Genomic DNA, 12,469 nt, shown 5'->3' with positions numbered 1-12,469 from the left:
GTTTGCAACTCAGACCTGGGTGGATGATGATTTGGGAGTTAAGGAGTGGTCTTGGGGTGGACAGGACGCGGGTGACCATGAGGGTGTCCAGGAAGCCATCTGGAGCCACAGAATGTGCTGCAGGGTGTCAACTTGAATATACACACTTTATTAGCAAAGGGGACAGAAGGGGACGAGGCCTGATCCAGCAGGCCACCCTGCCACCAGGGTGCCCCCAGCCCTTGGTGAGTGTGCCCAGAGCTGCGGTAACTACAGCATCCTCATGGACTCTAGTGTGCACAGGCCATCTGCAGGAGTAAGAGAGTCCAGAGCAGAGCGAGGGGGAGCAGCAACCAAGAGGGGTCTGGCCTGGGTGTGCTGCGGGCCGTCAGCAACTGGATCCAGCTGAAGTAATGACTGACATTGGTGTAGACACCAGGCCGGTTGCGCCTACCACAGCCCACTCCCCAGCTCACGATTCCAATCTGAATCCACCGCCCATTCTTTTCGCAGACCAAGGGTCCACCTGAGTCACCCTGGAAAGCAGTGTGGGTGAGCAAGGCCGAGGGCGAGGCAGGAGGGGCCCCAGGAGAGACTGAGAGCAGAGTCTGTCCTCTGGATTTCACATAAGGATCCAAGGAGGTACAATGAATGTGAGACAGGAAGCTTGTTTTACAGGCTGGATAATGAGGTCTACAGTGATCTGATGAATACATTCTGAGGATGGATTGGTAGGGAGTCAAGAGGGTTGCCCTCAGAACCAAAATTTGGAGGAGTGGGGCAGGGGTACTCACTTTGCAGCTGTCAGCGTCGCCATCTTCAGAGCCAGCACAAATCATGCCATGATTGATGTTTCTGCGGTATAAAGGCTGCTGGAACAGGTAGGAACACCTGGATTTGTTTATGATGGAGACCTGCACTTCCCGGAGATTGTAGGGAGGCAGCAGCTCTGCCAGGGGTTGAGGGCAGGAGAGAGAAAGAAACAACCTTAGCCTCTCCTCTGCCATCTGGGGAAATGGGGTAAGAAGCAGGGAAGTGGACTTCCCGGGACACCCACAGTCCCCGGCACATGGCTCCTCTGCTCCAGCCCAGCACCCAGCACTTGGTGGACCACAGAAGGACCCAATGGATGGGGGGGCTGTTACAGCTCCTCCCCCAGACTCAGTTTCCCTCTCCGTGGCATGCAGATAACAGGCCCTGCCTGGACCAGTGGGGAGAGATCTTGGCTGAAGCTACGCAGTGGGGAGGGGCTGATGCTGCTGAGCTTGTTTGTAATCAGTATACTACAGCTGCATGATTCAGGCTGAAGAGTTCCCAAATTTGATGAAAGATGTGACTCAGTGATAAAGAATCCGTCTGCCAGTGTAAGAGATGTGGGTTCAATCCTTGGGCTGGGACGATCCCTTGGAGTAGGAAATGGCAACCCACTCCAGTACTCTAGCCTGGAAAATCCCACGGACAAAGGAGCCTGGTGGGCTACAGTCCATGGACTCGCAAAGAGTCAGACATGAATGAACGCGCACACACACATGAATCTATACATTCAAGAAGACCAACAAACTCCAAGTAGGATAAACACAAGGAGATCCACATCGAGATACGTTTTCATCAAAATATCAAAAGGCAAAGGGAGAATCTTATTTAAAAAAACGTTGAGAGAGAAGACACACATCAAGTACAAGGGATCTTTGGCAAGACTGACAGCTAAATTCCTTCCAGACACCCTGGAGCCCAAGAGGCAGTGAGACGACATATGTAAAGTGCTAAGAGAAGAAAACAGTCAACCAAGCATTCAACATCAGGCAAAACTACCTTTCAAAAATATGAAGGCGAGATTAAGACATTCCCAGATAAACAAATGCTGAGACTGTTCATCATAGTAGGCCTGCCCTTCAAGAAATGGAAAAGGGACCCTTTCAGGCTGAAATGAAAGGACAGTAGACAGAAACTTAAACCCATAGGAAGAAATAGAGAACAATGGTGAAGGTAACTACACAAGTAAATATAAAAGCCAGTATTATTATAATTTTGGTTCATAACTTTTTTCCTATACAATTTAAAAAACAAATGCATAAGAATAATTATAAACCTGTTAATGACTACACAATATATAAAGATGGAACTGTGACAATAACAACTTAAAGGAGAATAGCATTGTATAGGAACAGAATTTTTGTATGCTATTGAACCTAAGTTGATATTAATTCAAAATAGACTGTTATAAGTTTAAGTTATTAACTTATCTCCAGAGCAACTGCTGAGAAAATAAAAAATACACAGAGCAGGAAATGAGAAGAAAATCAATACAGTATACTAATAAAAATCAATTAAACAAGAAAAGAAGAAATAAGATATAAGGCATAGGGATGATATAAGATATAGATACAAAATATCTATATCTTCTACATCTGACAAAATATAGAAAACCAACAGAATAAAGGACACAGTAAATTCTTCCTATCAAATTAACTTTAATGTAAGTGGATTAAACACCAATTAAAAGGCAGAGATTGCCAGAATGGATTAAAAACAAGGATCCAACTATATCCTGTCTCTGAGGTGAGAAATTATTCCGTCGTGTCTGACTCTTTGTGACCCTGTGGACTGTAGGCTGCTGGGCTTCTCTGTCCATGGGATTTTCCAGGCAAGAATACTGGAGTGGGATGCCATATCCTGTCTACAAGATAATAATTTTAGATCCAAATGCAAATATAGGTTGAAGGTGAAAGGTTGGAAAAAGAGATTCCATGCAAATAGTAACCAAAAAGAGCTGAGGTTGCTGTACTAATATTAGACAAAATAGATTTTAAGTCAAAACATGTCATAAGAGTCAAAGAAGGACATTAACTATTGATAAATGTGTCAAGTCTTCAAGATAAAATAATTATAAATATCTACATATCTAATACCAGCCCCAAACTACATGATACAAAATTGATGTAACTGCTGGGAGAAACAGACAGTTCTAGAATAACAGCAGAGACTTCAATGCCCCACTTTTATTAATGGAAAGAACAATCAAAGAGAAGACCACTAAGAAAAAAGAGGTCTTGAATAGTCAGTAGACCAGAACAATCCCCCCAAAGAAGAGCAGAACACACATTCTTTTTAAGTGGATACAAAACATTCTCCAAGATAGATGTCAGACCACAAAATGAGTTAGAATAAAGTAGAAAAGACTGACCGCATAGAAAACAGCTGATTGAGGCTAGAATTCTGTTCCTTCAGAATCAGAAGGAAAACTGAAAAATTCACCATATGGAAATTCAACAACATACTCCTAACCAAAGAAGAAATCATGAGGAAAATTAGAAAGCACTGTGAGATTAATGGAAATAAAAACACAACACATCAAAAACTCATTTAGTTCAGTTCAGTCGCTCAGTCGTGTCTGATTCTTTGCAACCCCATGAACCTCAGCATGCCAGGCCTCCCTGTTCATCACCAACTCCCGGAGTTCACTCAAACTCATGTCTATTGAGTCGGTGATGCCATCCAGCCATCTCATCCTCTGTCATCCCCGTCTCCTCCTGCCCTCAATCTGTCCCAGCATCAGGGTCTTTTCAAATGAGTCAGCTCTGTGCATCAGGTGGCCAAAGTATTGGAGTTTCAGCTTCAACATCAGTCCCTCCAATGAACACCCAGGACTGATCTCCTTTAGGATGGGCTGGCTGGATCTCCTTGCAGTCCATGGGAGTCTCAAGAGTCTTCTCCAACACCACAGTTCAAAAGCATCAATTCTTCTGCACTCAGCTTTCTTTATAATCCAACTCTCATATCCATACATGACTACTGGAAAAACCATAGCCTTGACTAGATGAACCTTTGTTGACAAAGTAATGTCTCTGCTTTTTAAAATGCTGTCTAGGTTGGTCATAACTTTCCTTCTAAGGAGCAAGTGTCTTTTAATTTCATGGCTGCAATCACCATCCGCAGAGATTTTGGAGCCCAGAAAAATAAAGTCAGCCACTGTTTCCACTGTTTCCCCATCTATTTGTCATGAAGTGATGGGACTGGATGCCATGATCTTAGTTTTCTGAATATTGAGCTTTAAGCCAACTTTTTCACTCTCTTCTTTCACTTTTATCAAGAGGCTCTTTAGTTCTTCACTTTCTGCCATAAGGGTGGTGTCATCTGCATATCTGAGGTTATTGATATTTCTCCCGGCAATCTTGATTCCAGCTTGTGCTTCCTCCAGTCCAGCGTTTCTCATGATGTACTCTGCATATAAGTTAAATAAGCAGGGTGACAATACACAGCCTTGACGTACTCCTATTCCTATTTGGAACCAGTCTCTTGTTCTATGTCCAGTTCTAACTGTTGCTTCCTAACCTGTATACAGGTTTCTCAAGAGGCAGGTCAGGTGGTCTGGTATTTCCATCTCTTTCAGAATTTTCCATAGTTTATTGTGATCCACACAGTCAAAGCCTTTGGCATAGTCAATAAAGCAGAAATAGATGCTTTTCTGGAACTCTCTTGCTTTTTCCATGATCCAGCGGATGTTGGCAATTTGGTCTCTGGTTCCTCTGCTTTTTCTAAAACCAGCTTGAACATCAGGAAGTTCACAATTCACATATTGCGGAAGTCTGGCTTGGAGAATTTTGAGCATTACTTTACTAGTGTGTGAGATGAATGCAATTGTGCGGTAATTTGAGCATTCTTTGGCATTACCTTTCTTTGGGGTTGGAATGAAAACTGACCTTTTCCAGTCCTGTGGCCACTGCTGAGTTTTCCAAATTTGCTGACATATTGAGTGGAGCACAGGTTCTTTGAAAGATCAACAAAACTGACAATGAAAGTGGGGACACTATCACTGACCTTAAAGAAAATTTAAGGACTGTAAGTGAGTACTATGAACAATTGTATGCCAACAAATTAGATAACCTCGAAGATGAGCAAATGCCTAGAAACACACAAAATACCAAAACAAATTCAAGAAGAAATAGAAAATCTAGGTCAAGAGATTTAGTCAGTAGTCAGAAATCTCCCAATGAGGAAAAGTCCTGGGCCAGATGACTTAAATGGTGACATCTGTCAAACACAGGAGGAGGGCTTTTCCCAGGTGGTCCAGTGGTTAAGAATCTGCCTTGTAATGCAAAGGATGAGGGTTCGAACTAAGATCCCACATGCTGCAACTAAGACCGCACGAGCCAAGCAAGTAAATAAATATTTTTTTAAAAATATAGAAAGAAATTAACATCAAACCTTTTTAAACAACACTTCCTAACTCGTTCTGTGACAACAAAGCCCAGATAAGCTATCTCACAAAAGAAACTACAGATCAACATATATGCAACAATCCTCAACAAAAGACTAGCAAACTGAGTCCAGTGGCATGCTGTTGTTTGGTTGCTCAGTCATGTCCAACTTTTGCAACCCCCTGGACCACAGCACGCCAGGCTTCCCTGTCTTTCATATTAAAGGAATTCTAACACCATGACCAAGTGAGATTTATCTGAAGAGTGCAAGGCGGGGGGTGTCCAATATATAAAAATCAATCAATATACTGCATACTATAGTAATAGAACAAAGAAAAAAACCCACATGGTTATCCTGATTGATGCAGGAAAATCCAACACTCTTTCATTATAAAGACAATCAATAAACTAAGCATAGAGAGAACTTTCTTAGCCTGATAATGATCATATGTGAAGCATCCACAGCTAATATACAGAATTGTGAAAGACTGAAAGCTTTCTCCCTAAGACAAGGATGCCAGTTTTTTTTTTGCCACTTCCACTTAACATTTTATTGGAAGTTCTAGTCAGAGAAATTAGGCAAGAAAAAGAAATAAAAACATATTCAAGTTGGAAAGGAAGAAGTGAAACTCTTTATTCACAGATGACATGATCTTATATACAGAAAATCATAAAGAATACACAAGAAAGGACTAGAATTAATAAACTTGGCAAATCTGCAGATCTGAAATCGACATAAAAATCAATTATATTTCTATACACTGCCAATGAACAATTCCAAAACAATATCAGAAAACAAAATTTATTTATATAATAACATCAATAAGAATAAAATAGTTAGAAATAGATTTAATTGAGGAGATGAAAGATCTGCCCACAAGAAGCACTACACAAGATTGCTGAAAGATATTAAATAAGATTTAAATAAATGGAAGTATATCTCATGTGAATGGACTGGAGACTTAATATTATTTCAATGACAATACTCTCCTAAAGCAATTTACAGATTCAATGCAACCTCTATCCAAACTCCAAAGGTCTTTTGAGTGGAAATTGACAAGTTGATTTTAAAATTTATGTAAAATATCAAGAGATGTTTTGAACTCAAATAACAAACCAATATTTGAAAAAGTACAAGTTGGAGAACACACACTTTTCAATTTCAAAATATAATTGGAAGGTACAGGCATCAAACAATGGGGTGCTGACAAACAGATAGAAACACAGACCAATGGAATATAATTTTGAGTGTAGAAAAAAAAACAAACCCTTTCTTCTTTGGCCAACTGATTTTTGGCAAGGGTGCCAAGACAATTCAGTAGAGTAGAGAACAGTCTCTTCACCAAATGGTGCTGAGACAACTAGATATCCAAATGCAAAAAATGAAGCCAGACCCCTTATCTCACACTATAAACAAAGATCAACTCAAAATGAATCAAAGACATACATATCAATATAACAGCTAACATTATCAGATCAGATCAGATCAGATCAGTCAGTCAGTCATGTCTGACTCTTTGCGACCCCATGAATCGCAGCATGCCAGGCCTCCCTGTCCATCACCAACTCCTGGAGTTCACTGAGACTCATGTCCATCGAATCAGTGATGCCATCCAGCTATCTCATTCTCTGTCGTCCCCTTCTCCTCTTGCCCCCAATCCCTCCCAGCATCAGAGTCTTTTCCAATGAGTCAACTCTTCGCATGAGGTGGCCAAAGTACTGGAGTTTCAGCTTTAGCATCATTCCTTCCAAAGAAATTCCAGGGCTGATCTCCTTCAGAATGGACTGGTTGGATCTCCTTGCACTATAACCAAACTTAAAACTCTTCAAGAAAACATGAGAGTACACTTTCATGACCTTGAACTTGAAAATGATTTCTTAGACATGACATCAAAAGTTAAAGCAGCAAAAGAAAAAAGCAACCTGAACTTCATCAAAATTAAAAATGTTGTGCATCAGCAGACACTATCATGAACTTCCCTGGTGGTTCAGTGGTTAAGAATCCACCTGCCAATGCAGGGGACACAAGTTCAATCCCTGGTCCTCGAAGATCCCACATGCCACGTCTACTGAGCCTGTGAGCTGCAATTACTGAGGTCACATGCCACAAAACTACTGAAGCTGCATGCCATGGAACCCATGCTCCACAGTAAGAGAAGCCTCTGCAATGAGAAGCCTGCACACTGCAACGAAAGAAAGCCCATGAGCAGCAACAAAGACCCAGGGCAGCCAAAACTAAATAATTAAATATATTTTAAAAAATAGACACTATCATGAAAGTGAAAAGAGATGTGGTCCGTGAGTCTTGGCTCAGCCCTGCATCTGAAGTGCTATTTCCGCATCAACACCAGGGACTGACAATGTGGAGAAACCTGGGAGGAAGGAGGTTATGATCCCTATTTCGAGGAATTTGAAGAGTTATGTAAGAGGATTCAAAACACAACTTTCAGACACTAAAGCCTACCTGTTCGACAGAACTTGGGCCAGGTCTTCATTTCAACTTTCAAATCTTTAGCTCTTTATCCGTTTCCTGGAGATTATCGTAACCCTCCTTCCTGGCATCACTTGGCCCTCTGCTCATCATGAATCCCACCAAGCCAGCTGGTCTCACCCCTAGCTACATATTATAATTACCTGGGAAGCTTTAAAATACCCCAGTGTCCATGCCACATCCCAGACCAATTAAATCTATGGAGTGAGACCCAGGAACATTAAAAAAAAAAAAAGAAAAAGAAAAAAAGGGGAAAAAATAAAAAAAAGAAACCCACAAAATAGGAACAAATATTTGCAGATCACATCTCTAAAAAGAGTCTAGTATCCAGAATATATAAGGAACTATTACAACTCAACTGCAAAGGCAACTCAATTTAAAAATGGGTTGGGGGTCTTCCCTGGTGATCCAGTGGCTAAGACTCCCTGCTCCCAATGCAGGAGGCCCAGGCTCTATCCCTTTTCAGGGAACTAGCTCCCACATGCAGCAACTAAAAAAAAAAAAAAATCCCTCATGCTGCAATGAAGATCGATGATCCCTTGTGCAGTAACTAAGACCAGAATCAGCCAAAAATAAATAAATTAAATATATATTTTTTAATCAATTGGGAATTCCCTGGTGGTCCAGTGGTTACAACTCCATGCTTTCACTGTTGAGGATACAGGTTCAATCCCTAAGATCCCACAAGTCATGTAGTGTGGCCAAAAAAAAAAAAAAAAACACACCAAGGTAATGTACTTAAATAGGCACTACTCCAAGGAAGATACAAATGGCCAACTAGCACATGAAAAGATGCTCAACATCACTGGTCATTAGAGAAACACAAATCAAAAGCACAGTGAGACACCACTTCACACGCACTAGGATGCCCTCCCCGCAAACAACAGCAACCTGTAAAATAATAAGTGTGGAGGAGAATGGAAAGAAATTATAACCCTCATTGTTGATGGGACTATAAAATGGAGCAGCTGCTATGGAACACTGTCAGCTCCTCAAGAAGTTAAAATAGAATTATCATGTGATCCAGGATTGCACTGCTAAATGCATTCACAAAATAACCAAAAAGAGGTATTCAAGCACAAATTTGTATACTAATATTGACACAATATTGACGGAGAAGGCAATGGCAACCCACTCCAGTACTCTTGCCTGGAAAATCCTATGGATGGAGGAGCCTGGTAGGCTGCAGTCCATGGGGTCGCTAAGAGTGGGACACGACTGAGTGACTTCACTTCACTATTGACACAAATACCCAAAAGATTGAATGACACAGTCATCAGTGAATGAATGAATAAACAAATTGTGGTCCATCCATACAATGGAATATTATTCCCTGTAAAAAAAAGAATGAAGTTTTGATATATACTATAACATGGATGAATCTTGAAAACTTTATACTAAGTGAAGGAAGTCAAACATGAAAGGTGACATAGTGGATGATTCTATTTACTTGAAATACCCAGAACACATAAATCCATAGAGGCAAAAAGCTGGTAGTGGTTGCTAAGGGCTGGACGGAGGGCTGTAATGGGGAGTGATTACTTAATGGTTATGGGATTTCCTTTGGGCTTGATGAAAATGTTTTTGAACTTGATAGTCAACGGTTATGCACTGTGCATGTTTGAAATGCCATTGAATTATAGACTTTATTTTTGATGTGGACCATTTAAAAAATCTTTATTGAATTTGTTACAACATCACTTCTGTTTTATGTTTTGTTTTTTTTTGGCCGCAAGGCACGTGGGATCCTGCATGCTGCAGTCTGTGGGGGTCACAAAGTCGGACTCGACTTAGGAACTGAACAACAACATGTGGGATGTTAGTCCCCTGACCGGGGATGGAACCCACACCCCCTGCATTGCAAGGCGAAATCTTAACCCCTGGACCACCAGGGAAGTCTCAAATTATGTATTTAAAAATGGTTAATATGAGAAATAGCTTAGAAAGAAGGAGTGAAGTACTGACATGCCAAAACAAAAGTGAACATTGAAAATGTTATGCTGAGTGAGAGAAGCTAGGCACCAAAGACCATATGTTGTAGATCGTGTTCATGTGAAGTGACCAGAGTAGGTAAATCCATAAAGACAGAAAGCAGATTAGTGGTTGCCAGGGACTATGGCCAAGGACAACGAGGAGTAAGGAGTAATGGCTAATAAGTCTGGGATTTCATTTTGAGATGATGAAAATGTTCCATAATTAGATAGTGGTGGTACCTGCACCATTCTGAGTATCCAAAAAAAAAAAAAAAAACCACTCTGAATTTTATGCTTTTTTTTTTTTTTTGTCATATCACATAGTATGTGGGATTTCAGTTCCCCAGCCAGGGATTGAATCCATGCCCCCCTGCGGTGGAAGGGTAGAGTCTTAACCACCACCACCAGGGAAGTCCCTGAATTGTACAGTTTAAAAGGATGATTTTTATGCTTTGTGAACTGTATCTCCAAAAAAAAAAAAGCCCGGTGCTTTTCTGATAAGTGCACCCCAAAACCTCGCGCACCCCTGCAGTCTGGGGCTGCAGGTCTGGGCAGGTGGGCCTTGGTCCCTGGCTCCAGGCTCGAAGCCTCCGGAAGGGAGGGGGAGCTGAGTGTGGGTGCAGAAAGCGCTGCTCCGTGGTGGGGGCGGGGAGGGGGTGAAGGCCGACTGCTGAGGGGGCACAGAGAGGGCAGTGTGGGCACAGACCGAGGCGGGGCCCCTGCAGCTGCTGTGCGGGCCGGCACAGGGCCTGGTGGACAGTGCTCCCCTCCCCCGCCCGTCTGTCCCCAGCCTCACTCTGTCTCTCGCCGATGTTCCCCCAGCCAGTCACCCAGCAGTCATTCCGGTTCTTGAACTCCAAGGAGGAGGACGTGACGCAGACGGGCTGGACGTGCTTATTGAAGGTAACCGGGGAGGAGAGCTTCACCAGGGCGATGTCATGCTGAAAATTCTTCCTGAATTGGGAGAATGTGATAATATCCTGGACTCCATATCGACGCAGGAAGGCCCGCAGGCTCCAAATGGATGGTGTGGCAGATAGTTCCCCAAACTGGACTGACCATTCGGAGGGGTAACTGTTCCTGGCAAGGGAGGAGAAAGCCCTCAGGGGTCTTCAGTGGGAGGGTGGGCCACCCCAGCACGCCTGGGGCCGCTCCCTGAGACCGCAGGGCCACTGCCCGGCTCATCCCGGACACAGGTCCTCCTTCCACAAAGAGGCCAGAGTAGAAACGGGGAGAGCCCCGAGCCCCAAACAAAGTCCCACACCTGGGGACGTGGGACAGGAGGGTGCCTCCCCTGCCAGCTCACCTGGCCAGTCACTCAACCCCCTGTCGCCTCCAGGGCCCTCCTCTTAAGGGGACCAGCAGGTTCACGGGGGTCACACAGGCTGGGCTCCACACAGCTTCGGGAACCACTGACCCCACCAGCCGGGCTCCTGTCCAGCACTTACCTCAGCTCATTCCTCCCCCAGGGGCACACCTCCGCTGGGAGGTGGGGTGAGGAAGGTGGAGGCTGGAGGTGCCATGTGGGGACAAACGAAGCAAGAAAGAGAACAAAACACACAAATGTTCCGGAAAAAACCTCATAGGGTTTCCTCAGGGAGCGCCCTGGGGGCCTCGTGCCGGTGTGGAACGGGCTGCAGCCCAGCCTGGGGCTCAGGAGCACTCGAGGGCCGCGGCCACGTAGCACATGGGCGCGCGTCCTGGCACAGACTCGGGACGCGGGGTCAGCGGGCCCCCTGCGCCCAGACTCACTTTTCAAAGCAGTGCGCGGCCGAGAGCGCCCAGCGGCGGTTGAGCAGGCTCGCTCCGCAGCTGTGGACTTTATTCCAACGCAGGCTGCCCTGCCACGGCCAGCGCCCAAGCTTGGCCTCATTTCCACCCACCACGCGCACCTGGATGCCCTGGATGCCACAAGGCCCTGGGATGGACAGACGGACACTAGGCTGAGCTGCGGGAGGCAGGCTCATCCTGCCCACCCTCACCCACTGGGAAGGGAAGGGGCTCCCGGGGAACTGCGCGTCCTGGGGTCGTGACACTCAGGAAGCGTCGAACGCTGGGGACCCGCCCCACGTGGCCCGCGGGCGCCCGCCCCATCCTGCCCGCCCCCGGCCCCCCGGGGCCCATCAGTTACATGCGAGCATCGACGAGTTCTGAAGACCTGGAGGGGGGAGAGGGAAAGCTGAGGCGCCCTTCGCGCTCGGGCCCACGAGCCCTCCGCGGGGAAGCGCCTCCCGCACGCCTTACCTGGAAGCAGCAGGTCCTTGTCCCGAAGGGCTGCGGGCAGGAGACGAGGTGAGTTCCCCACTGCCTCCTCGCGCCCCAGCCGCCCCCCTCACCCCGGTTCGCGCCCGCAGCCCTCGCCGCCCGAGCTCACCCTGCTCGGCGATTTCGATCCGCACCAACAGCTGCGCCAGCAGCAGCGCCGCCCCCTGCGGGCGCATGGCCTCGCCCCCGGCCGCCCGGCGCCCTCTCCGCTCCCGCCCGCTCCAGGGCCCCACTGAGCGCCCCCCGGGGGAGAGGGAGCCGCGGGAACCCTGGGTGCCCCAGCCGGGCCGACGACCTCGCTGGTCCAAGGTTTGTTTGGGTACCTGGGACGTCACAGTGCCCGGCTTTGAGCTTGTTACTGGGACTGGTCCCCAACGACGTACCTTGCTATGGCCCGGGAACCGGTGCGAGCAGCCGACCCCTCTCTAGTCCGCCACGCTGGGGGCTAGCCGCTCCTTCCTCTAGAAAGGACCAAGGACCTGGCCCACCGTCAGGACTCTCATGAAAGCACAGTCCCAAGTCCTCACTGAGTACCGATTGGGGCCGGGCACTGTTGGGCTGAG

At 45.8% G+C, this 12,469-nt stretch overlaps 1 protein-coding gene across 1 annotated transcript; it reads right to left on the bottom strand.

Annotated features, from left to right (window-relative positions):
• Positions 1 to 127: 127 nt before the first annotated feature.
• Positions 128 to 12,266, bottom strand: LOC617302 (testisin). The gene is made up of 7 exons (XM_003587809.6): positions 12,016 to 12,266; positions 11,886 to 11,915; positions 11,773 to 11,799; positions 11,394 to 11,559; positions 10,438 to 10,721; positions 774 to 928; positions 128 to 515 (listed from the first exon to the last, which is right to left on the bottom strand). Exons 1-7 carry the CDS (start codon positions 12,080 to 12,082, stop codon positions 270 to 272), a joined length of 975 nt encoding a protein of 324 aa, XP_003587857.2. The 5' UTR covers positions 12,083 to 12,266; the 3' UTR covers positions 128 to 269.
• Positions 12,267 to 12,469: the final 203 nt, after the last annotated feature.

Source organism: Bos taurus, chromosome 25 (genome assembly GCF_002263795.3).
Source record: "Bos taurus isolate L1 Dominette 01449 registration number 42190680 breed Hereford chromosome 25, ARS-UCD2.0, whole genome shotgun sequence".
Lineage (NCBI taxonomy): Eukaryota > Metazoa > Chordata > Mammalia > Artiodactyla > Bovidae > Bos > Bos taurus.
This window is presented reverse-complemented; position numbering and strand designations above follow the sequence as displayed.

Excerpts from the sequence above, each read along its gene's own strand:
- LOC617302 (XM_003587809.6), bottom strand. The coding sequence starts at position 12,082 with ATGCGCCCGCAGGGGGCGGCGCTGCTGCTGGCGCAGCTGTTGGTGCGG. Across the intron at positions 10,722-11,393 it reads GCCGCGCACTGCTTTGAAAA|GAACAGTTACCCCTCCGAAT; the intron begins GTGAGTCTGGGC and ends CTCCCTTGCCAG. Across the intron at positions 929-10,437 it reads GAACATCGGCGAGAGACAGA|AGCTGCTGCCTCCCTACAAT; the intron begins GTGAGGCTGGGG and ends AACCCCTGGCAG.